General features: G+C 45.4%; 1 protein-coding gene across 4 annotated transcripts in view; it reads left to right on the top strand.

Annotated features, from left to right (window-relative positions):
• The window catches only part of hlcs (holocarboxylase synthetase (biotin-(proprionyl-CoA-carboxylase (ATP-hydrolysing)) ligase)), a 73865-nt gene that overhangs the window by 23056 nt on the left and 23601 nt on the right, over positions 1–27208 (top strand). For all 4 annotated transcript variants that reach the window (XM_052047222.1, XM_052047221.1, XM_052047224.1 and 1 more), the window contains exons 5-8: positions 959–1138; positions 21238–21518; positions 23389–23456; positions 25874–26034. In XM_052047222.1, coding sequence (XP_051903182.1) covers positions 959–1138; positions 21238–21518; positions 23389–23456; positions 25874–26034 — 690 coding nt within the window. The remainder of the gene's footprint in view (positions 1–958; positions 1139–21237; positions 21519–23388; positions 23457–25873; positions 26035–27208) is intronic.

Here is a 27208-nt window from a genome sequence, read left to right as displayed (position 1 = left end):
TGCCAAGTGCACATATGGACATCCTTATGTTTGAACAAGGTGTTCGTTATGGACAATCCGTGACGAGCGCAGATGTCCAATAACAAAACACCACTCGAGTTTTGATCGGGGGAGGGGGGGGGTGTTCCTCCGAATCACGCCCTTCCAGATCTCACTCTCATTGCCCACGTGAGTATTGAAGTTCACCAGCAGAACAAGGGAGTCCCCAGCTGAAGCTCTCTCCAGCATACCCTCCAAGGACTGCAGAAAGGGTAGGTATACTCTGAGCTGCTGTTTGGTACATAGGCACAAACAGCAGTGAGGAATCACCCCCCCCAACGCCCCTACCCGAAGGCGGAGGGAGGCAGCCCTCTCGTTCACCAATATGAACCCCAATGTACAGGAACTCAGCCAGGGACAATGAGTATTCCCACATCTGCTCTACGCCTCTCCCCATGGGCCACTTCAGAGTGGAAGAGAGTCTAACTCTCTCTGGTACCAGAGCCCAAGCTGCTCACAGCTCACATTGCACCCGACTCATTTGGCCTCTTCCATGGGTGGTGAGCCCATGGGAAGGGGGACCCATTTTGCCTTTTCAGGGTGAACTCGGCTGGGCCCCGTGGGTGTAGGCCTGGCCACCAGGCACTCGCCACTGAGTCCTACCTCCAGGGATGGCTTCAGAGAGGGGCCCCCCATGACCCGCGTCCGGGCATTGGACACTGAGTGCTTTGTCTGGTCCCTCACCTCGGACCTCTTTTGGCATGGGTGACCCTGCCAGGGGCATAGAGCCCCAGACAACGTCACTCCCAGGATCAATCAGACACACAAACCCCTCCACCACAGTAAGATGATGGCTCACGGAGGGATATTGTCTTTCACCTTTGAATCAAACCAATTTTGTGTTATTTTCCCTTGTTGGGCAGTTGACAGTAAGGCAACTATCTTGTGTCAATCCTTGTTATATGTTTTCTGTTGGCAGATCCACCTGGAAAACACTCCTGATTTACAGAACTTGACAAATGAAGGCTTTGATGGTTTAAAGGCTAATAATATGCTGCATTATCAAGTTCTAGCAGAAATCCTCACCTCTCTTGGCCTGAGTTGCCAGCAAACACAAACCCCATCACCAAGTCCAATTTACCTTCTGTCTACCTCTCAGGTAAGGATCAAATTACTTTTTTTAGAACCACCACCAAGATGCATGCTTTTGTCCTTGTTTTCTGTGTGGGTGCCCAATACGCAAACGACAGATAGCCCGTGGCCTGTTCTAAAGTCGATTGCGAGGGATTTTCAGATTCAGAAAACTTTATTTATCCCTGTGGGGCAATTAGGACTTAACAGGCACGCTCTGCACAAGAAACATGAAAAACAATGATGAACTCAGGATACAGGATACAGGATACGTTCATTTCTGCCGGCTGATCACCTGCTTCCCATTTGTTAGTGATTGCACCTGTTATATCTTGGCGCTCCGGCGGTCGACTCATTGCCGGAGTATTGCATGCCGTGCCACTGCTGTTGCCCATATTCGCAAATTATTGTTCGATTACCATTTACTGTTGGTTACATTTTCGTCTTCCCATGGGGATTAGGCTAAGCGCCTACGTGTACTAATAATTGCTTATTCGTATTTCCTTGCCGTTTTCTGCAAGCGTTTTCTGTTGCGTTTCCTTATTTTCCTGGTTCTCGTTTTTACCAGCGCTTTCTGTTATTTATTAGACGGTGTTTTTTGTTTACAATAAATGTTATTGTTTAGACGAAGTCCATGTCGGTGTCTGCTATTTCGGGGATCCACTTATTTTCATTTTCTCTGTTACGTACGAAGCAGTTCCCTTTTCCTGCTTCGTGCGTAACGTGACAAGCAGTCATAAAGTCAAATTACCCAACCTAATGACTGACAAATGCAGTTGATTTTGGATGGGGAGAAAGGTGCACATTCCTCTCCATCCAAAACTTTTGCTGTGCTCAATGTGTTTTGTGGTAAGCTGATTGTTTCAGCGAAGAAAGTGTGACCATCCATGGATGGCTAATTGCTGAGAACTGACCTGATTGACCTGCAGCTCAGCTTTATTCCTTTAAAAAGGGGTCGAGACTGTCATCGAGGGCTGGTCAGGTGGGCGAGCTTTGAAGCCCGTGTGGTTTAATCTACTTATATATGTCCAAATAAGATAAACTGGAAAATGTCCTCCCTGGATTGTGACTGAACCAACTTTTATTCTCTTCTTACATGGCCTGCTGTTAAACATCAGAACACATAATTGAAAAAAAATAAATAAAGGAAAGGTTTCCCAAGCACTGTAAAATTGATTTTCAGATCCACGAAGACTCTAATTTTCTCAAACCAGAGGTTTGTCAACACGTCTGGTCAAAGAATGTGACGAGGCTTCCTTCAACCTCAAAAGGATCAAGTGTCATATCAAAAGTTTAGCAAAAAAGCCACAATCTCCGATCCTCCAGTAGCCAGCCGCAACCCCACCGGCAAGACTACTTTCTCAGTGATAATGTCATGATTCGGTTTAGGGACCAACAGGTGGCACTGTAGGGCTCCGCCGGCAGCCGCACACCTGTTGGTCATAGGTAATTAGGGCCTTAAAAGGACTCCCAGCCCGAACACTCAGTGTCAGGTCATTGTTGCTTCTGGCTACTGTCATGTGTGTTGCTGTTTGGTCTTGGTTTCTGTCATGTTTAGTTCACTGTTCTGTTTTAGCTTTAGTCATGTTTTTTTTTGATACTTTGGACTTTGTCCATCCATCCATCCATCATCTACCGCTTATCCGGGGCCGGGTCGCGGGGGCAACAGCTTTAGCAGGGAAGCCCAGACTTCCCTCTCCCTAGCTACTTCGTCCAGCTCTCCCCGGGGATCCCGAGTCGTTCCCAGGCAAGCTGGGTGACATAGTCTCTCCAGCGTGTCCTGGGTCTTCCTCTGGGTCTCCTCCCGGTGGGGCATGACCGGAACACCTCACCGGGGAGGCGCTCAGGAGGCATCCGAATCAGATGCCCAAGCCACCTCATCTGGCTCCTCTCGGTATGGAGGAGAAGCGGCTCGACTCTGAGCCCCTCCCGGATGACCGAGCTTCTCACCTTATCTCTTATTGTTGTATTAATCCACCACATCTTAAATGTCGGCCCCTGAAAATATTGTCTGACATAAACCGGTCCGTGGGGTAAAAAAGGTTGGGGACCCCTGCTCGACGGTACAACTTCCAAACTCCTCAATAAACTACAGTACATACAGAATGCCGCCTTCTCACCCACACCCGCACTTGTGATCACATCTCCCCCATCCTTAGAAACCTCCACTGGCTCCGAGTTCCCCAGCGTATTCAGTTTAAACTCCTCCTACTCACCTATAAAGCCCTTCACAATCAGGCCCCCTCCTACCTCTCCGACCTTCTTCACCCATCCACTCTTGCAACCTCCGCTCCTCGAAGACAAACCTTGCCATCCCCATAACCAGGCTCAAAACCTGGGGGGACCGAGCCTTCTTTGTCGCCGCCCCCACCCTCTGGAACTCTCTACCACAACACATCCGTACCAACTGTACTGACCTCCAATCTTTGAAATCGTTTCATAAAACTCATTGTTTCCGCAATGCTTCTAACACCTTTTAATCTCTTTCACCCATTTTTGCTTTGTTTTTCTTCTTCTAAATCAGCCATCTCCTTACCTCTGCGTTCCGCTTCCTAGACGCACAATTTTCCCGCGGGATGCACAGTTCCAAATAATGTGCGTTTTTGAGATGTAAGAAATTTCTCAGTCAAAAAAAAAAACTACCGGGAGAGTGTTGTTTCCTTAGCGTCATTTTGACGGTACCGAAAAATCGTTTAACCATAAAAGTCACCCCACACGAGTTGACTGTATGCGATCAAATCTCTCCTGCGTGATCAACACGATTTTACTGTGCCTGTATGAGTGTTTGTGGTGTGGTGTGTGAGTGTGAGTGTGTTTATTGTGTTTCTGATTTACTTTTGTTTTGTTTTGTTTTGTTTTGTTTTCAGTGTTGGGGGGATGGAACAGATAACGTAATGTGCACACGCGGGTTGCTATTTTAGTCCGCAAACTGAGGAATCGCACAGATGAAAGTTTGAGATGAAGGCAAAAAAAAACTCACAACGGTCTATTAATTACGATATTTAAGAAATGGGAATGCTAGTCTGATTTTTCGTATGAATCGTCCAAAAGGCGTATCACTAAACTCACCTGTGACGTATGCACAGAACACGAGAGCGAGATTCGATGGGAGGCACGATTACGAAGCAAGTTGGTCATTAGATCGATAGGCTAATCGCTATGAAAAATATTATGAAAGAATCTTGCTTATTCTATAATTTACTGGTTGTAGCATGGTAACTTTAGGAATAAAACATTCGTCACAAGGTGTAGTAATGCTAATGTTAACTATTGGTAGAACTAATGATGACGTGTGTTAGATTCTTTCGTCAAATTGATAGTCAATTACAGATGCATCGTCTTGGGAAGATGATGTCAAGCCACATCAATACTTACCTGTATTAATGATTACCAGTAAATTACTCTTTGCAGTTTGAGATTGGAAAAAAATACTCAGATTTTGTGGTATGCTGTATTCATGATGCCATATGGGTACACCATATTTTGATCCATTTCTTTTTTGGTATAAACCTGGAGTACACAGCTGCTGATGTAATGTTCATTGTTAATGCATAGTTTTCTGACATTTACCCTTGAAACATTATACTTTTGAGTTTCAGAATTCTTGATTATGAATATCAGTCAAAGTAGAAAAATGTGTTCCCATGATGAACGTTTACGGAACCCCAAATTAGTTACCGTGGTTTCCCATTGCATAATCCGAGGAACCGAAAAACGGTTACCATGAATTTCCGAAATCCTCAACCCTGCAACTGAATTATTTACATTTTTGCAGCATTTTTTTTATAATTGTACGTATATGTTGTTGTTTGTGTTATTATCATATGCAATTGAATATGGAGACCATTTCAGAATTCGAAATTTGGGACTCTCTAAAAGCATAATGGGACTCATACTTTTCTGATGAGCGAGTCCTCGCTATGGGTAAACTATAAAATTATCACCGTAAATGTGTTTGTTTTAAATCATGCATGCTTGGCTTTAAGTGTACTTTTTTATCCTGTGTTTTAAACTCTTGTAAAGTGCCTGAGTACGCTGAAAAGTGCTTTCAAAATAAATGTATTATTTTTTTAACTTCTGAGGAAGTTTGACCTCTCAACCCAAAACAAGAAAGCGCCAAAATATGAGTATTTCCACATCGTTTAGAGTCTGTTCCATCCAGCGTCATAAGTCATGATCAGAAAGGTTTTGTTCGGCATACACACTCATCCATCCATCCATCTTGTACCGCTTATCCGAGGCCGGGTCGCGGGGGCAATAGCTTTAGCAGGGAAGCCCAGACTTCCCTCTCCCTAGCTACTTCTTCCAGCTCTCCCCGGGGGATCCCGAGGCGTTCCCAGGCTAGGTGGGTGACATAGTCTCTCCAGCGTGTCCTGGGTCTTCCTCTGGGTCGTCTCCCGGTGGAACATGCCCGGAACACCTCACCAGGGAGGCGTTCAGGAGGAATCCGAATCAGATGCCCAAGCCACCTCATCTGGCTCCTCTCGATGTGGAGGAGAAGCGGCTCGACTCTGAGCCTCTCCCGGATGACCGAGCTTCTCATCCTTCGAGAAGCGGCTAGACCCTGAGCCTCTCCCGGATGACCAAGCTGATGATAAGCTTCTCACCTTATCTCTAAGGGAGAGCCTGGACACCCTGCGGAGCAAACCCATTTCGGACGCTTGTATTCAGGATCTCGTTCTTTCGGTCACGACCGATAGCTCGTGACCATAGGAGGGTTGGAACATAGATCGACCGGTAAATTGAGAGCTTCGCCCTTTGGCTCAGCTCCTTCTTGACCATGACAGACCGATACAACGTCTACATCACAGCAGACACTGCACCGATCCGCCTGTCGATCTCTTGCTCCCTCCTGCCCTCATTCATGAACAATACCCCAAGATACTTAAACTCCTCCACTTGGGGCAAGATCTCCTCCCCGACCCGGAGGGGGCACTCCACCCTTTTTCGACTGAGGACCATGGTTTCAGATTTGGCGGTGCTGATCTTCATCCCAACCGCTTCACACTCGGCTGCGAAACGCTCCAGTGAGAGTTGGAGAGCCCTGTTTGAAGGAGCCAACAGCACCACATCATCTGCAAAAAGCAGGGATGCAATACTGAGGCCCCCAAAACGGACCCCCTCAACGCTTCGGCTGCACCTAGAAATTCTGTCCATAAAGGTTCTGAACAGAATCGGTGACAAAGGGCAGCCTTGGCGGAGTCCTACCTCCACTGGAAACAATTCCGACTTACTGCCGGCAATGCGAACCAAACTCTGACATCGGTGGTATAGTGACCGAACAGCCCGTATCATTGGGTTCGGTACCCCATACCCTCGAAGCACACTCCACAGAACTCCCCGAGGGACACGGTCAAACGCCTTCTCCAAGTCTACAAAACACATGTAGACTGGATGGGCGAATTCCCACATACCCTCGAGGACCCTGCTAAGGGTGTAGAGCTGGTCCACTGTTCCACGACCGGGACGAAAACCACACTGCTCCTCCTCAATCTGAGGCTCGACTTCCTGACGGACCCTCCTCTCCAGCACCCCTGAATAGACCTTACCAGGGAGGCTGAGGAGTGTGATCCCTCTATAGTTGGAACACACCCTCCGGTCCCCCTTTTTAAAAAGAGTGACTACCACCCCGGTCTGCCAATCCAGAGGCACTCTCCCTGTTGACCACGCGATATTGCAGAGGCATGTCAACCAGGACAGCCCCACAACATCCAGAGCCTTGAGGAACTCCGGGCGGATCTCATCCACCCCTGGGGCCTTGCCACCGAGGAGCTTTTTAACCACATCGGTGACTTCAGCCACAGAGATATGAGAGCCCACCTCTGAGTCCCCGGGCTCTGCTTCCTCCAAGGAAGACGTGTTGGTGGAGTTGAGGAGGTCTTCGAAGTACTCTGCCCACTGGTTCACAACGTCCCGAGTCGAAGTCAGCAGCGCCCCATCCCCACTGTACACAGTGTTAGTGGTGCACTGCTTCCCCCTCCTGAGACGTCGTATGGTGACCAGAATTTCCTCGAAGCCGTCCGGAAGTCAGCTTCCATGGCCTCACCAAACTCTTCCCACGCTCTGGTTTTTGCCTCGGCGACCAGCGAAGCTGCGTTCCGCTTGGCCAGTCGATACCCGTCAGCTGGGGTCCCACAGGCCATAAAGGCTCGATAGGACTCCTTCTTCAGCTTGACGGCATCCCTTACTGCTGGTGTCCACCTGCGAGTACAGGGGTTGCCGCCACGACAGGCACCAACCACCTTACGGCCACAACTCAGATTGGCCGCCTCAACAATAGAGGCACGGCACATGGTCCACTCAGGCTCAATGTCCCCCGCGTCCCCCGGAACATGGGAAAAGCTCTGTCGAAGGTGGGAGTTTAAACTCTTTCTGACAGGGGATTCCGCCAGACGCTCCCAACAAACCCTCACAATACGTTTGGGTCTGCCAGGACTTCCCCCATCTTCCCCCACCATCGGAGCCTACTCACCACCAGGTGGTGATCAGTTGACAGCTCCGCCCCTCTCTTCACCCGAGTGTCCAGAACATTCGGCCGCAAATCCGATGATACAACTACAAAGTCGATCATCGAACTGCGGCCTAGGGTGTCCTGGTGCCAAGTGCACATATGGACACCCTTATGTTTGAACAAGGTGTTCGTTATGGACAATCCGTGGTGAGCACAGAAGTCCAATAACAAAACACCACTCGAGTTCTGATCGGGGGGGCCGTTCCTCCCAATCACGCCCCTCCAGGTCTCACTGTCATTGCCCATGTGAGCATTGAAGTCCCCCAGCAGAACAAGGGAGTCCCCAGCATAAGTACTCTCCAGCACACCCTCCAAGGACTCCAAAAAGGGTGGGTATGCTGAGCTGCTGTTTGGTGCATATGCACAAACAACAGTCAGGACCCGTCCACCCACCCGAAGGCGGAGGGAGGCAACCCTCTCGTCTACCGGTGTGAACCCCAATGTACAGGCACTGAGCCGAGGGGCAATGAGTATGCCCACACCTGCTTTGCGCCTCTCACCGTGAGCAACTCCAGAGTGGAAGAGAGTCCAGCCCCTCTCGAGAGAACTGGTACCAGAACCCAGGCTGTGTGTGGAGGCAAGTCCGACTATATCCAGTCGGAAATTCTCTGCCTCACACACCAGCTCGGGCTCCTTCCCTGCCAGAGAGGTGACATTCCATGTCCCAAGAGCTAGCTTCTGCAGCCGAGGATCAGACCGCCAGGGTCCCCGCCTTTGGCTGCCGCCCAGCTCACATTGCACCCGACCCCTTTGGCCCCTCTCATGGGTGGTGAGCCCATGGGAAGGGGGACCCACGTTGCCTCTTCGGGCTGTGCCCGGCCGGGCCCCATGGGTGTAGGGCCGGCCACCAGGCGCTTGCCAACGAGCCCCCCACCTCCAGGCCTGGCTCCAGAGTGGGGCGCCGGTGACCCGCGTCCGGGCAAGGGAAACCTTGGTCCATCTATTGTATTCATCATGAGGGTCTAAATTTTGGACTTTGTGTGTTTTGGATTTAGTTTTCTTTGTTTTAAATACAATTCTTCAAATACACCCTGGTCCTCCATCCTGCCTGCTTTTTGGGGTCCACTACCACACCTCGCTACGTGACAGAATGACCCGACCACCTGGACCCCGCAGGTACTACGGACTGTTCCTTATTCCACCATGTGCCTGGCGTAGCGACACCCTTTCCCCTTTCAGGCAGCGCTGGTGATGCGGTTGTCCTGTTTTCGTCTTGTCAAGCCGCGTCTACTGTTGGCCGAGTCCCGTCCGCGTCTACGTTGAGCTGAGGCTCGTCACGTGTCTGTTGGAGCTGAGTCACATTCACGTCAACGACGAGCCGTGCCACGTCCACGCTCACGTCAGGCCAAGCCCCTGTTCACGTCCGGCTGTTCCATGTCCCCCGTTACGTTGAGCTACGTCCACGTCAGGCCACGCCCAGCCAAAGGATTGCTGTCGCTTTTGTTCCTGTTTCCTGGCGAGGTGAAGGTCACCATCGCTTATTGTATTGTATTTGGGCGAGGCGAAGCTCGGCGTCGCTTTTTGTTCCTGTTTTCCGACGAGGCAAGGGTTGCCATCGCTTTTAGTTCCTGTTCCCCCGCGAGGCAAGCCTTTTAGACAATTTGGGGATGTCTGGGATCCGTCCCTTGAGGGAGGGGTACTGTCATGATGCAGTTTAGGGACCAACAGGTGGCACTGTAGGGCTCCCCTTGCAGCTGCACACCTGTTGGTCATAGGTAATCAGGCCTTTGAAAGGACTCCCAGCGCGAACACTCAGTGTCGGGTCATTGTTGCTTCTTGCTACTGTCAGGTTTGTTTGCTGCAATCAGGTTTGTTTCAGTCATGTTTTGGTTGCTGTTATGTTTTATCTTCGGTCATGATTTTTCTTTGCTACTTTGGACTTTGTTTGCTTAGGATTTAGTTTTCTGTGTTTTATCAATACACTTCTTCAAATACACCCTGCTCCGCCCTCCTGCCTGCTTTTTGGGGTCCACCACCACCTCGCAACGTGACAGATAATTTTACAGTTTGATCCGTCTGAGTCCCAGGGACTCGCTGATCAGAAAAGTATGAGTCCCATTATGCATTTAGAGAGTCCCAAATTTTGAATTCTGAAATGGTCTACTTATTCAATTGCATATGATAATAACACAAAAAACAACAATATACATTGATAATTTATTTCTTATAAACAAATGCTGCAAAAAAATGAAATAATTCAGGCCTACAAGATTTGCTGAGAATACAGTAAATATTCCCATCCCCGGAATTCTATGGAAAGGAATATCCTTCACCCGGAATAAAAACCTATGTATTAACACTTTGACTATGATATTACGTGCTACCGGAACTTGCGTAAGCGGAAATTCCATGAGCTTAAATACACGTAATGCCCACCCAATGCGACGGAAAATACAAAACCCTGAAACAAGTTTTCACCTCGCGTTTTTCGATCATCAGATTCTAAACGACGACGTATAAGTGAGTTTTTATTGCCGTGCGTTTTACTGTAATTGTGAATGATTTTAACTTTATTCACTTACGCCCTGGGAACGCAGCACTAGCTTAAAAGCAACACCGACTCGACATGACCGAAGAAACGTGTTCGCTTTGCCGTTTTCATTCATCAGATTCGAAACGAAGACGTGTAAGCGACTTTTTATTGGCGTGCGTTTTACTGTAATTGCGAAAGATTTTAACTTTACTCACTTACGTTGTGTAGAACATCGCATCAAAACGTAGAAGAACTGTAACGACTGTCGCGGAGTGAGTGAAATGCATCAGTTTGAGCGAGGCTGGACACAAAGTTAAAAACATCCAGTAGACACTTGGAGTCGGAAAGACGCAAATCTACGAAACTTTAAAAAACAAGGCATCGATTCAACTGCTGATGACAAGCCAGCATCCAGCAAGGAAGCAATGCAAATGGCAACAAAAATTCTTCAGTATGCACAAGAATTACCAGAAATCGGTGATCAACGGGACAGTTACTTGCAACTAGCAAGAAAACTGTATGACAGGCAGGCAAACATTGTCATAAACCAAAGAATGCATCCAACTAAACAATCCAAAATACACATTTTTTCCCAAGACAGTTTTCCCCCAAAAATATTAAAATACTGTATGTATTTTACTGTTGTGATTTGTTTGGGATGCACCTATATTGCAGTTTTTGTTCTATAAACAGTTTTTGGGCAGTATATTTTTATATTTTATTGATTGTGTTGTTACACATGCATTTTGTCAAAATACTTGCAGGTTCATAAAGGAAATGTACCATGCTTATTTCCCAAATGAGGCATTTCTGTTATCTGGACAAATTAGACATGAGTCCGTACTAGAGAATATTTACTGTACTTATTTCATCCCATGGTTCAGTCTTTGAGTTCATATCTCCGCAATAAACTCTCGCAACACTTGTTGGAAACACTTGTTGGAAACACTTGTTGGCAACACTTGTCTTAACGTTACACAACTTGGCAATCGTCTGCTTTCCAAGAGGTGAAGGCCGATTTTTGACAATCTCGACTCGCGAGAACGGACATCTTGTCACACGAGATTACTTAACGCAAGATCAAAACAACAATAGCGGCGATTGTCAAACTGCATTCGTTGTTGGGAAAAAAGATTTACCGTAGTTTTTCTTTTTGGGGTGGGGGTTGACTGAGAAATTTCCTTGCATCCCAAAAATGCACATTATTTGCAACCGTGCGTCTGGCGGGAAAATTATGTGTCTAGGACGCGGGACACTGAGGTAACGAGATGGCTGCTTTCTAAACTGGGGCATAACTAAAATATATTCATCAACGTTTTAGCCACCAGCTTACACCTGTCAAACAAAGAGCTGAAGAAGTTTGGACAATCCAACCTTAGAATTGTGTTCCGGATGAAAACCTTAAACTGAATTAAAGTCCATCTCCAAGTGGAGTTTGAAGATCTTGTTCCTAGTCTTTAATTCTCGGTAAGGGAGGAGCCTCCCTATGGGAGACTAGACTAAGTACTATTTGTGCTTGATTCTCCCTTTTTTTGTTGGATCAAAGCACGTAATATTGTCCATAATTGTTGTAGGGGGGACCTTATTAACTTCTGAGTTGCAAGTATATCAAGTGTGACTTAGGACTATTGAATCTTAGGACTAGCTGGGCGAAAGAGGCAAATACATCATCTACAAAAAGTTCGTATAGCCGTTTAATACCTAAATTAGAAAGGCTTTGTCAACAATTCGAGCGTTAAAAAAAATCCTAAATTGAGAGAGTATCCATAGAAAATGAGATATTAGCGGATTGTTTCTAAAAGCCCCCACTGTCATTTCATATATACATAGATAGATGTGAGTTGCAAGTATATCAAGTGTGACTTAAGACTATTGAATCTTAGGACTAGCTGGGCGAAAGAGGCAAATACATCATCTACAAAAAGTTCATATAGCCGTTTAATACCTAAATTAGAAAGGCTTTGTCAACAATTCGAGCATTAAAAAAAATCCTAAATTGAGAGAGTATCCATAGAAAATGAGATATTAGCGGATTGTTTCTAAAAGCCCCCACTGTCATTTCATATTTACATAGATAGATAGAGAGAGAGTGTATAAGAAAATATGCACACATTGAAACAGGTAGAAATATTTGCAACATCTTGATAGTATTCACTGTGCTGCTAACGGGCAGTGTTGACGAATTGGGCAGGTCTGTCTTTGTCCCATTTCGCAACATTTTAAAATTATGCTCCACGATCCCCAAATATTGTTTCGTTACAGCTATTCCAAGAAATTATTGTAATCCCAAATCCAAACTGTTCTAAAGTCTCAAACATAAAGTTCTATTCCCCGCTGTCAAAGGCCTTTTCAGCATCCACAGATGGGACACATTCCGAGGCAGACTGACCAGGGCTGTAAAATTATGTTAAATTGACATCTAATGTTTAAAAAAAAAAGAGTGTGCATGCCCCCTCCGTGAGCCGTCACCTTACCGTGGTGGAGGGGTTTGTGTGTCCCAATGATCCTAGGAGCTAAGTTGTCTGGGGCTTCATGCCCATGGCAGGGTCATCCATTGCAAGCAGGTCCTAGGTGAGGGACCAGACAAAGCACAGATCACAAGCCCCTTATAATCAATCAAATCAATGGCACTCAGTTTCCCTTGCCTGGACGCGGGTCACCGGGGCCCCCCTCTGGAGCCAGGCCTGGAGGTGGGGCTTGTTGGCGAGCGCCTGGTGGCCGGGCCTACACCCATGGGGCCCGGATGGGCTCAGCCCGAAGAGGCAACGTGGGTCCCCCTTCTCATGGTCTCACCACCCGTGGGAGGGGTCAAAGGGGTCGGGTGCAATGTGAGCTGGGCGGCAGCCAAAGGCGGGGACCCTGGCGGTCCGATCCTCGGCTGCAGAAACTAGCTCTTGGGACATGGAATGTCACCTCTCTGGCAGGGAAGGAGCCCGAGCTGGTGTGTGAGGCAGAGAAGTTCCGACTGGATATAGTCGGACTTACCTCCACACACAGCCTGGGTTCTGGTACCAGTTTTCTCGAGAGGGGTTGGACTCTCTTCCACTCTGGAGTTGCTCACAGTGAGAGTCGCAGAGCAGGTGTGGGCATACTCATTGCCACCTGGCTCGGTGCCTGTACATTGGGGTTCACACCGGTAGATGAGAGGGTTGCCTCCCTCCGCCTTCGGGTGGCGACTGTTGTTTGTGCATATGCACCAAACAGGAGCTCAGCATTCCCACTCTTTTTGGAGTCCTTGGAGGGTGTGCTGTAGAGTACTCCTGCTGGGGACTCCCTTGTTCTGATGGGGGACTTCAATGCTCACGTGGGCAATGACAGTGAGACCTGGAAGGGCATGATTGGGAGGAACGCCCCCACCCCCCCCCCCCATCAGAGCTCGAGTGCTGTTTTGTTATTGGACTTCTGCACTCGACACGGATTGTCCATAACGAACACCTTGTTCAAACATAAGGATGTCACCAGGATTGGCACCAGGACACCCTAGGCCGCAGTTCGATGATCGACTTTGTGGTTGTATCATCGGATTTACGGCCGCATGTTTTGGACACTCGGGTGAAGAGAGCGGCGGAGCTGTCAACTGATCACGACCTGGTGGTGAGTAGGCTCCGATGGTGGGGGAAGATGCCGGTCCATCCTGGCAGACCCAAATGTATTGTGAGGGTTTGTTGGGAGCGTCTGGCGGAATCCCCTGTCAGAAGGAGTTTCAACTCCCCCCTCCGACAGAGCTTTTCCCATGTTCCGGGGGAGACGGGGGACATTGAGTCCTAGTGGATTATGTTCCGTGCCTCTATTGTTGAGGCGGCCAATCTGAGTTGTGGCCGTAAGGTGGTTGGTGCCTGTCGTGGCGGCCACACCCGTACTCGCTGGAGGACACCAGCAGTAAGGGATACCGTCAAGCTAAAGAAGGAGTCCTATCAAGCCTTTATGGCCTGTGGGATCCCAGAGGTAGTTGAGGGGTATCGACTGGCCAACCGGAACGCAGCTTTGGTGGTTGCCGAGGCGTGGGAAGAGTTCGGTGAGGCCATGGAAGCCGAATTCCGGACGGCTTCGAGGAAATTCTGGTCCACCATCCGACGTCTCAGGAGGGGGAAGCAGTGCACCACGAACACTGTGTACAGTGGGGATGGGGCGCTGCTCAACTCCACCAACACATCTTCCTTGGAGGAAGCAGAGTCTGAGGACCCTGAGGTGGGCTCTCCTATCTCTGTGGTTGAAGTCACCAATGTGGTTAAAAAGCTCCTCGTGGCAAGGCCCCAGGGGTGGATGAGAGCCGTCTGGAGTTCCTCAAGGCTCTGGATCTTGTGGGGCTGTCCTGGTTGACACACCTCTGCAACATCGTGTGGTCAACGGGGAGAGTGCCTTTGGATTGGCAGACCGGGGTGGTAGTCCCTCTTTTTAAAAAGGGGGACTGGAGGGTGTGTTCCAACTACAGAGGGATCACACTCCTCAGCCTCCCTGGTAAGGTCTATTCAGGGGTGCTGGAGAGGAGGGTCCGCCAGGAAGTTGAGCCTCAGATTGAGGAGGAGCATTGTGGTTTTCGTCCCGGCCGTGGAACAGTGGACCAGTTCTACATCCTGAGCAGGGTCCTCGAGGGTATGTGGGAATTCGCCCATCCAGTCTACATGTGTTTTGTAGACTTGGAGAAGGCGTTTGACCGTGTCCCTCGGGGAGTTCTGTGGAGTGCGTTTGACCGTGTCCCTCGGGGAGTTCTGTGGAGTGTGCTTCGAGGGTATGGGGTACCGAACCCCATGATACGGGCTGTTCGCTCACTAAACAGTAAGTACAGACAGACAGTAAGTCGAAATCGTTTCCAGTGAGGGTAGGACTCCACCAAGGCTGCCCTTTGTCACCAATTCTGTTCATAAACTTTATGGACAGAATTTCTAGACGCAGCCAAAGCTTTGAGGGGGTCCGTTTTGGTGGCCTCAGTATTGCATCTCTGCTTTTTGCAGATGATGTGGTACTGTTGGCTCCTTCAAGCAGCGCTCTCCAACTCTCATTGGAGCGTTTCGCAGCCGAGTGTGAAGCGGTTGGGATGAAAATCAGCACCTCCAAATCTGAAACCATGGTCCTCAGTCGGAAAAGGGTGGAGTGCCCCCTCCGGGTTGGGGAGGAGATCTTGCCCCAAGTGGAGGAGTTTAAGTATCTTGGGGTATTGTTCATGAATGAGGGCAGGAGGGAGCAAGAGATCGACAGGCGGATCGGTGCAGTGTCTGCTGTGATGTGGACGTTGTATCGGTCTGTCATGGTCAAGAAGGAGCTGAGCCAAAGGGCGAAGCTCTCAATTTACCGGTCGATCTATGTTCCAACCCTCCTATGGTCACGAGCTATCGGTCGTGACCGAAAGAACGAGATCCTGAATACAAGCGTCCGAAATGGGTTTGCTCCGCAGGGTGTCCAGGCTCTCCCTTAGAGATAAGGTGAGAAGCTTATCATCAGCTTGGTCATCCGGGAGAGGCTCAGGGTCTAGCCGCTTCTCGAAGGATGAGAAGCTCGGTCATCCGGGAGAGGCTCAGAGTCGAGCCGCTTCTCCTCCACATCGAGAGGAGCCAGATGAGGTGGCTTGGGCATCTGATTCGGATTCCTCCTGAACGCCTCCCTGGTGAGGTGTTCCGGGCATGTTCCACCGGGAGACGACCCAGAGGAAGACCCAGGACACGCTGGAGAGACTATGTCACCCACCTAGCCTGGGAACGCCTCGGGATCCCCCGGGGAGAGCTGGAAGAAGTAGCTAGGGAGAGGGAAGTCTGGGCTTCCCTGCTAAAGCTATTGCCCCCGCGACCCGGCCTCGGATAAGCGGTACAAGATGGATGGATGGATGAGTGTGTATGCCGAACAAAACCTTTCTGATCATGACTTATGACGCTGGATGGAACAGACTCTAAACGATGTGGAAATACTCATATTTTGGCGCTTTCTTGTTTTGGGTTGAGAGGTCAAACTTCCTCAGAAGTTAAAAAAATAATACATTTATTTTGAAAGCACTTTTCAGCGTACTCAGGCACTTTACAAGAGTTTAAAACACAGGATAAAAAAGTACACTTAAAGCCAAGCATGCATGATTTAAAACAAACACATTTACGGTGATAATTTTATAGTTTACCCATAGCGAGGACTCGCTCATCAGAAAAGTATGAGTCCCATTATGCTTTTAGAGAGTCCCAAATTTCGAATTCTGAAATGGTCTCCATATTCAATTGCATATGATAATAACACAAACAACAACATATACGTACAATTATAAAAAAAATGCTGCAAAAATGTAAATAATTCAGTTGCAGGGTTGAGGATTTCGGAAATTCATGGTAACCGTTTTTCGGTTCCTCGGATTATGCAATGGGAAACCACGGTAACTAATTTGGGGTTCCGTAAACGTTCATCATGGGAACACATTTTTCTACTTTGACTGATATTCATAATCAAGAATTCTGAAACTCAAAAGTATAATGTTTCAAGGGTAAATGTCAGAAAACTATGCATTAACAATGAACATTACATCAGCAGCTGTGTACTCCAGGTTTATACCAAAAAAGAAATGGATCAAAATATGGTGTACCCATATGGCATCATGAATACAGCATACCACAAAATCTGAGTATTTTTTTCCAATCTCAAACTGCAAAGAGTAATTTACTGGTAATCATTAATACAGGTAAGTATTGATGTGGCTTGACATCCTCTTCCCAAGACGATGCATCTGTAATTGACTATCAATTTGACGAAAGAATCTAACACACGTCATCATTAGTTCTACCAATAGTTAACATTAGCATTACTACACCTTGTGACGAATGTTTTATTCCTAAAGTTACCATGCTACAACCAGTAAATTATAGAATAAGCAAGATTCTTTCATAATATTTTTCATAGCGATTAGCCTATCGATCTAATGACCAACTTGCTTCGTAATCGTGCCTCCCATCGAATCTCGCTCTCGTGTTCTGTGCATACGTCACAGGTGAGTTTAGTGATACGCCTTTTGGACGATTCATACGAAAAATCAGACTAGCATTCCCATTTCTTAAATATCGTAATTAATAGACCGTTGTGAGTTTTTTTTTGCCTTCATCTCAAACTTTCATCTGTGCGATTCCTCAGTTTGCGGACTAAAATAGCAACCCGCGTGTGCACATTACGTTATCTGTTCCATCCCCCCAACACTGAAAACAAAACAAAACAAAACAAAACAAAAGTAAATCAGAAACACAATAAACACACTCACACTCGCACACCACACCACAAACACTCATACAGGCACAGTAAAATCGTGTTGATCACGCAGGAGAGATTTGATCGCATACAGTCAACTCGTGTGGGGTGACTTTTATGGTTAAACGATTTTTCGGTACCGTCAAAATGACGCTAAGGAAACAACACTCTCCCGGTAGTTTTTTTTTTTGACTGAGAAATTTCTTACATCTCAAAAACGCACATTATTTGGAACTGTGCATCCCGCGGGAAAATTGTGCGTCTAGGAAGCGGAACGCAGAGGTAAGGAGATGGCTGATTTAGAAGAAGAAAAACAAAGCAAAAATGGGTGAAAGAGATTAAAAGGTGTTAGAAGCATTGCGGAAACAATGAGTTTTATGAAACGATTTCAAAGATTGGAGGTCAGTACAGTTGGTACGGATGTGTTGTGGTAGAGAGTTCCAGAGGGTGGGGGCGGCGACAGAGAAGGCTCGGTCCCCCCAGGTTTTGAGCCTGGTTATGGGGATGGCAAGGTTTGTCTTCGAGGAGCGGAGGTTGCAAGAGTGGATGGGTGAAGAAGGTCGGAGAGGTAGGAGGGGGCCTGATTGTGAAGGGCTTTATAGGTGAGTAGGAGGAGTTTAAACTGAATACGCTGGGGAACTCGGAGCCAGTGGAGGTTTCTAAGGATGGGGGAGATGTGATCACAAGTGCGGGTGTGGGTGAGAAGGCGGCATTCTGTATGTACTGTAGTTTATTGAGGAGTTTGGAAGTTGTACCGTAGAGCAGGGGTCCCCAACCTTTTTTACCCCACGGACCGGTTTATGTCAGACAATATTTTCAGGGGCCGACATTTAAGATGTGGTGGATTAATACAACAAAATAATATGGCATGAGCTACATGAAAACTGTGGTGTTTTCGAAATATAATAATAAACACAAGGAGCGTCTAATCTGGCCGCAACACTGATCGCTATGGTAATGTTTATTGCCTTCAAAATACGATACAACGTAAATTCAAAGTGCATGAAAATGACAACTCACCACAGCTCCGAGCTTGATTTTCTGCAACTAGACGGTCCCATCTCAGGGTAATAGGAGACAATGACACCTCAAGTGTGTGGTTTATGTCCAGTCTACTTCGTAATTTTGTTTTAGTCGCCCTTGCTGCAGAAACCCCCCAACTCACACAGGTAGGATGTCGGAAATAGCAACAGTGCTATTGTGGCGATCTCAGAGTATTCAGCCATAACTTTAATCCAGTTGTCTCGAACTTACTTTTAAGGCCGCCGTCATTTAAGATAAGATAAGATATTCTTTATTTGTCCCCTCTTGGGGATATTTACAGCCTCCAGCAGCAAGAATGTAGGTAGAAAGAAGAAAGAAGAAAAAAAAACAACAAACACCATTAAGTGCAATTAAGTGCAATATAAACACAAAATGGATAAATCGCAGTGCTATTTACAATTGTCTTTCACATCATTTAATTATTATTATTATTATTATTATTATTGTTGTTGTTATTAGCGATCTCCAGCAGTATTTGAACTCATTTTGTGACCTCCAACATTTTGTTTTTAGCGTAATCAGTCACGTGACGGAGAAGCGTGGTTTGACGTGAGTCAAGCGTGACAAAGATGACGGCTGTAACGGAGAATCCGGTAATTTTTCAAAATAAAACATTTATTATTCAGAAATAAATAAAACGGAATTAAGGCAAGTTCTTTCTGTGCAGCCCGGCACCAAATGCGCTGCGGACCGGTACCGGTCCGCGCACCGGCGGTTGGCAACCCCTGCCGTAGAGGATGCTATTGGAGTAGTCAAGGCGGGAGGTGATGAAGGCGTGGATTAGGGTTTGAGCGTCGTTGAAAGAAAGTGAGGGGCGATGGTGACAAATGTTTTTGAGGTGGAAAAAAATCTCAGATGATGTGTCATTTGTTGCTTTTGGAATTTACTTCCAAGGTTTCTGTCGACACTTTATATTTTTTCCTAATGTACTGATTACATTGGACCTTTGAAAGATGTACAGTGGTACCTCTACTTACTAACATCTCTTCTTGCGAAATTTTCAAGTTATGAAACACCTCAACAGGAAAATATTGCCTCTTGTTACGAAATCAATTTCAAGGTACGAAGGTAAAAATACAATATGGTCTGCTTATCGCAGCTCCGAGTTTCCTGAATGCAACATACTTATAGCTGCTCTGCCATTGGCTATTACTGGGCATCATCCGTTGACTAAGAAGACCTCTATTGTATGTGTCTATTTGTGTAGATCGATAAATACACCACTTTTGAGAGAGAACATGAACTAAAGAGAGCAAAAAACGATGAGGATACAGTTAAAAGTTAAATGACCATCATTTTTGTTCTTTATTCTTAGTTTTTTACATTTTGTACAACTCTTATTTATCGTGCAATAATCTAATTGTGACATGTATTTCTTACATATTTGGATGCATGTTTATGGTTTAGAAAACATTTGTGTCCGAATTTTTTTGGGGGGGGCGTCTTGGAACGGATTCGGGCATTTACATGGAAAACGTGACTTTCAAAGTTTCAGAGTTAAGAAATTTCTTCCAGAACCAATTAATTTTGTAAATAGAGGTGCCCATGTATGTGCCAAAATGTAAAACATGTTTTTCTGAAAACATTTCGATTAGAATGGTATTTCCATGTACTCTATGTATTATGTATTATGTATTATGTAATTATGTAATATGTATTATATATAATACATATTCATATATATAATACAAATTCAATACGCACTACCAGCACTGGTGCCCCACAGGGATGTGTCCTCTCGCCTCTGCTCTTCTCTCTCTACACAAACGATTGCACCTCAACAGATCCAGCTGTCAAACTCATAAAGTTCGCAGACGACACCACGGTCATCGGTCTCATCAAAGACGGCGACGAGTCTGCGTACCGCCAACAAGTGGAGCAGCTGGAGCTTTGGTGCGGCCGACACAACCTCGGGCTGAACACGCTCAAAACTGTAGAGATGATCGTGGACTTCAGGAAACATTCTTCTCCTCAGTTGCCCCTCACACTATCCAACTGCCCTGTGTCAACCGTCGAGACCTTCAAGTTCCTGGGAATCACAGTCTCCCAGGACATGAAGTGGGAAGTCAACACCATCTCCATCCTGAAAAGGGCCCGGCAGCGGATGTACTTCCTGAGGCTGCTGAGGAAGCATGGCCTGCCACAGGAGGTGCTACGACAGTTCTACACTGCAGTCATCGAATCAATCCTGTGTTCTTCCATCACGGTTTGGTTTGGGGCCGCCACAAAAAAGGACAAAATCCGACTTCAACGGACAGTTAGGACGGCAGAAAAAATCGTTGGCACCGCCCTACCCACTCTTGAAGACTTGTACACTGCAAGAATCAAGACAAGGGCACGGAAAATCCTCCTGGATCCCCCGCACCCTGCCCACCACCTTTTTCAGCCACTCCCCTCAGGCAGACGCTACAGATCCATGCGCACCAAATCCAGTAGACACTTGAACAGCTTCTTCCCTCTAGCCATTAACTCCTTAAACAGTCACTGACAGTCACTCTTCTTGCACCACAAAATGGTACTTCAAAACTAGTGGTTACTCTAAAATGGTTCAATGATTTTGTTGTTTACGATGATACTAGTGCAGCGTGTTATACCGGAGACAAATTCCTTGTGTGTTCTACATACTTGGCCAATAAAGATGATTCTGATTCTGATTCTGATTCTGATTCTGATTGAAGGGAATTAAGTGTATCCTGAAATATTCACACATTTGTTTGCTTCCCCCACCTGTCCACCGAACTATCCTCCTGACATGATCCTGAAAAAGAAAATTGGCACATCCTACCCCACTCATAAAATTTTTTATTTGGGATTTGTATATTTTTCTGTATCCTGTTTGTATAAACTGCTGAGAGTACAATTGTTTTCTTGTTTTCTGTCTTTCCCACAGGAGGGCAAAGCTAAGTTTCTTCAGTTTCTAGATACATATGTAAATGAAGATGGCCTTCTCATGATCTCAAAGGCCTCCCTCAGGATCATGCCCAAATCTGAGCTACTAGATGGTGCTTTTCTGCATGACAGCTTTCTTTCACTCTTCACCGATTGTCCTGACTCACAGAGCTGGGACATGTTCTGCTTGGATACCTACTGTAATAACCTAACAGCCGTTTTGCTGGGGCATACTTTGCTGTATGCTGAGGTTGTTTCATCTACCATGGATCTGGTTGAAGGGTAATACATTTTTCTCATCTCGTACGTGCTTTACTGTATATTGGTGATAAGATAAGATAAGATATCCTTTATTCGTCCCACACTGGGGAAATTTACAGCCTCCAGCAGCAAGAATGTATGTAGAAAGAAGAAAGGAGAAAGAGAATGACACAAGGTGTGTGCATGTGAGATTGTGCTATGCTTGGGCTGTATCAGGATACCGTATTGTCCGCACTAAAAGGTACACCTAAAAGCTTTTACCATTAATGCTTTTGAAAGCTCACAGCGCGTCTTAAAATCCGGTGCTCCTTGTTTATGTTTCATTACGGTAATATGTCGACATCAAAGCTCCTTGCTGGAGACATGATTACAACGTTATAACTTGTTGTTTCAGTGAACTGTGTCACTGCTTTATTAAGTTTTTGTTGCAGCTCCGAAAAAAGGAGAGGCTCACACTTTAGTTTTCAACAAATACAGGTACGTCTTTGTCCGTCTCTCCGTGCCTTCACTTCTTCCGTTCGACTTGAGAGGCGTTCAAAGACAGGCTCCAAAAAAAAAAAACGGAAATTGACGATTCCTTCGAAAAACTACGAAAATTGAAAATAATGCATCAAAACAGAGAATCAAGTGAGGAAATCACAAAATAAATTCAATAGCCCCCACCTACAGAATTTATTTTGTGATTTCTTCGTTTGTGAATACACAACAAAGGAATAAATAACAACCACTTCTGAGACCGTCCAGTCTCCTACATTTTACTGACATCTGATCGTTCTGTTGGCATTTCCTTGAGTATAGCTCCAGCTATACTCAGATGAACAACAGGACATATATTGTGTCATTACAGCAGAAGAGGAGCTAAACCCATGATCGCCTTCATTCACATATCTTCATTATATGTTTCTGTTAACGTAAATCTACAATGTAGTTCTGTGAAAAATGTTTAAAACATTGCATCTACCTCTGTGTACTAGCGTACGACGGCAGCCATATTTCAGTATTTTCACTCTTGATCATTAAGGCTAATTACTCGACTTCTTGTGAGAAGGGACATGACACAAGCTGAAGTGGCCTGTCAATTTTTCCAAAATCACAAAACCAACAGAATTCTTCATCCAGGTCACCCATTGATTTTCTGTATTTTTTTCACATGTTGCATGGTCCCTTTTAACATACCCAGTGAGGGGAATTAGGGAATGACTTGTCTGAAATTTGCTCTGAGAATAAACCTGTATGGTTTTGAAGGCACTGATGTTTGCTTGCATTTCATGCACATGCTTTTTTTCCCTTGTTACGTCACATTCAGCTCATTTATGTAGGTCAGTATGTCCGTAGTAAAAGCTAAATCACACAGCCAATCTGTGTAATAAATCAATCATTCACATTAAACATGAATACTCTGTGTCTGAAACAACGTCTGGGGCCCGCGGACCAAAGGTTGTCTACCACTGGGTTACACTGAGATTGACAGTCTTTTTTTAATACACATTTCTCTTATATATTGTCGTCCTAACTAACTGAGCCATTACAACACACTGAATGGGTTTTTTTTTTAAATACTATATGCAAGGATCTATAAACGCCCCACCCCCTCATCCCCCCATCATTTCCACACATTTCATGCTGCATTGTTTGTGCTGCGTTGTTTTTAGATGTGGGTTACACACAGTCCTGTAATGTTGCAATGACATTAACGGTACAGCATACAAACCTGTGCTGCAAACAATTAATGTGGCCCGTAATTATTTAGCTGACAAGCCTCTGATACTATCTTCACAGTACAAAGTGTTGCAACATAAAGTACATTCTTCGAAAGGATTATCACAAACTGTTGTCTTTGTTTCAATTTTGGAGTTTTAATGCCTTCTTCTAAATATTTGTCTCCCTCTAGACTAAATCTGCATTTACCAGAAGATGTTGGTTTAATAGTCATAGCTGCTCGACAAAGTCAGGGCAGAGGTCAGTGCTCCTGCATAGTGAGTCTGCATACATACTGTGTCACATGACAGATACAAGGAAAATATGGTTTGTACAAACACTTAACTGTGTGCTATTCTCTCTTTGTGCTGAGCATATTTGGCATACAGTATTTGTATACCATGGCTTCCCAGGTCAAATCAGGCAAATACATTTTTTAAGGGACATTATTTTAAGCCAACATGAACATAATTGCATCTGGAAATTTAAAGTACATTGGTCAAGCATGTTTTCAAAATGTCCCTCATTTAATACAAAATTACATGTTTGTTTACTTAGCATTTATAACAGGGGTGTCCAAACTCGGTCCTCACTGTCCGCTGTCCTGCCTGTTTTCCAGCTCTCCCAGGAGCAACACGCCTGATTTAAATAATCACGAACGTTCTCATGCTGGTTAAGAGCTGGCTGATGAGCTGATCATCTGAATCAGGTGTGTTGCAGCCGGGAGAGCTGGAAAACAGGCAGGACAGTGGCTCTCCAGGCCCGGAGCTGGACATGCCTGATTTAGAACATAGTCCTGAAAAGGAAATGACAGCCGTTCATAAAAAATAAAATAAAAGGCATTTAAATTTTTTTTCCATTAAATTTAGACCAGTGACCAGCGATAGACGCACACATAGGATAAAACCAAAGAGGCTTCCTTTTGAAAAAGGTACTTCAAATGTAAGGTTTGTGCATGGGACATGCAGCCTGAATGGGCTGGTAGACTTAGTCCTGTCCGACTGGATAATGTCTAGGGTTGGACAATTATCCAAAAAAAAAAAAATCACTGTTGCTTTAATTGACGTTGAAATCAATAATTGAAAATTATTATTCATTGATTTTAAAATGTAGTATGTATTCAACTACAGTCATACCTCGGTTTTCAACCATAATCCTTCCAGAAGGCTGTTCAAAACCCGATTTGTTCGAAAACCGAAACCACGCTCTTTTAAAAAAATCTTTATTGAACACGTCTGCTCACAATGGAACGCTACACGAGGAAGTGTCACTTCCCCGTCTACCCGAAGAAGCGTCACTTCCTCGTGTAATGAAGGCGAGAGGAGTCAAGTGGCGCATTCAAGTGCACTCAGTTTGGTCGAGAACCGATTTTTGGTCGTAATCCGACGCATTAAAAAAAAACGAAATTTTTGGTCAAAAAACGATTTGGTCGATAACAGAGACGTTCGAAAACTGAGGTTTGACTCTACTGAAAACTATCAATTAGCCTCATGTCCATTCATTCCAGCACATTGAACTTTATTCTTGAACACTACTTGTTTTCTCAAGTACAAAATAACCTTGCAAATATGTGAAATTCAAGCTTCTTGCATTTCATTCTGCTACATCCACATCTTTGATGCCTTGCATCTGTGCAAACATTGATGACTTCAATGAGCATTACCCACATCTCGTTATCATGTTTATTTTATCTTATGTTATTTTCACATCTCTTGGCATTTACTGGGCTAATTAGGGATCTCACGAATAGTATTTCTTGCCGTCATGTGAAAACGTGTTGTTTTGGCAAAAAGTCATCGGAAAATTCCTTAAAAACGCAACACTAAATATAACCTGAAAGAACAAGGAGAAGATAAATTAGTAAGAGGGTAAATGAGAACAGACTAATAAACAAATACTGGCTGTCAATGTGTTTTAGCCTCATTGGGGGAGTGTGGTGGCTGTAGTGCACACTTATGAGAACAGATCAAAGTTGTGATTGAACTCTATCAATATAATTCACTTTTTTAGAATTTGTGTCCTTGAATAGTGTTATCTTAAACCTGTGTGAATACTTTTCCACAGCATGCGTTTGTGAATATTCCTTTTAGGAATGTCACTCCCTAAATCAACTCTAATTTCCTATTGGCAATTGAGTAGGATCCTTCATTGACTTCAGCTTTATCGTAAACGGAGTTTTAAAAACTGTCTGTGTAATTCTCTGTTGTCTTTTTAGTTTTTCAGTTAATTCCCACTCGGGCTTAAAGCATGGAAGCCAGATCCGGCCCACCACATCATTTTATGTGGCCCGCAAAAGCAAACCATGTGTCAACTTGCATGATCCTTGCTAAAATCTGTGCCAAAGGGTCATTTTAAAATTCTTCAACTTTTTCAAATACGATAAAGTCAGTCAAGAAAGCGATTACCGGTATATATTGTTTGTATTGTCTAGTTAATTTCATCAGCTTTCTGTTAAAGTTGTTAAGGCAAATATCTAGGGTGGCTCACAGTCGTCTCTCTCACAGAGTTGATAACTGTACTGCTCTGCACTTAATAGGAGCCGAATCCCATCTCCACATTCAAAACCAAAAAAAGAACAAACTCTAGGAAAGTGACCTTTTTTAAGTTACTTGAGGATCTGAATTCTGAATGATTAAAAAAAAATCCCATTCATTTATGTACTGTATGTACTGCTGCAGGGAGGGGAAGAAATGCCTGGCTGAGCCCTCTGGGTTGTGCCATGTTCACGCTATGTGTCCAGATAAAGCTGAGTTCAAGGCTTGGACAGAGGATTTCCTTTCTGCAACATCTGGCTGCTCTTGCTGTGATTGAAGCTGTGCGAACACTTCCTGGATATCAGGTATCAATATACACATTTTATTGTGTCAGGTTTATCAACAGTTGTGATATTCGTGTGGTCTGTATGAGTACTGTATTGGCCTGATTTACTAAAGATTTGCGATACAAAATTGGGCATAAACTTGACTGCTCACTCCAACGAGGAAGCTGATCGACAAATCAGAAGCACCACGGATTGCGTCTGTCAAATGGGCAAATATTGCTGCACAATAATTTTGCACCTTCTGAGAGGAATATATGCAAATAGTTGAATTTCGCTTGGTAAAGTGATTTATCAAACCAGAGGCGAATTGCAATGGCTGATTTAGATTATTTAATTACTGTGCCTGAAAGGCACTGCAAACCACTCTGCAGTGTACCACAGGCAAAATGAGAGGTGGCAAGAAGGTATTTTATGTTCAAGTAAACATTTTTAATGCCACAAACAACAATTATTGAGACATATCATCCATTCAGCAATGCAGTTTCAGAGCCTCTGAACTATGTAAAGGCTGACACACAAGAAAGGCCTCCGCCTTTGGGTCTGCATGGGTCATTTCAGTTCAAAGTGAAAATTGTGCCGACCGTTCCCAAGTTTAATATACAATGAATGTTATGTAGGAAGGGCGGCCCAGTAGTTTAGTGGTTAGCACATCGACTTCACAGTGCAGAGGTACCGGGTTCAATTCTAGCTCCGGCCTCCCTGTGTGGAGTTTGCATGTTCTCCCGGGCCTGCGTGGGTTTTCTCCGGGTGCTCCGGTTTCCTCCCACGTTCCAAAAACATGCATGGCAGGTTTATTGAACACACTAAATTGTCCACAGGTGTGAGTGTGATCGCGCATGGTTGTTCGTCTCTGTTCTGCCCTGCGATTGGCTGGCAACCGGTTCAGGGTGTCCCCCGTCTACTGCCCGAAGGCGGCTGGGATAGGCTCCAGCACCCCCCCGCAACCATTGTGAGGATTAAGTGGTTTCGAAAATGGATGGATGGATGGATGTCATGTAGGATGAGTGGATGAATCCCAATTTCCACACTGTACCCCACCACACCTGGCCTCTGTTGCTTTTCTTTTGCAATTGGTCCAAATAAATTGGGGCGTGATCAACTGAACTCAACTCAAGTGTAATGAAAAAGCATTTTAAAACAACCATCAATGCATACAAATTTCTGTACATGGAGGAAAAATTAAGTCGTAAAA

This window comes from Hippocampus zosterae, chromosome 16 (assembly GCF_025434085.1).
Source record: "Hippocampus zosterae strain Florida chromosome 16, ASM2543408v3, whole genome shotgun sequence".
NCBI classification, from domain to species: domain Eukaryota; kingdom Metazoa; phylum Chordata; class Actinopteri; order Syngnathiformes; family Syngnathidae; genus Hippocampus; species Hippocampus zosterae.
Note: the sequence above shows the minus strand (reverse complement) of the source record. Positions and strands in the feature narration are given on the sequence as shown.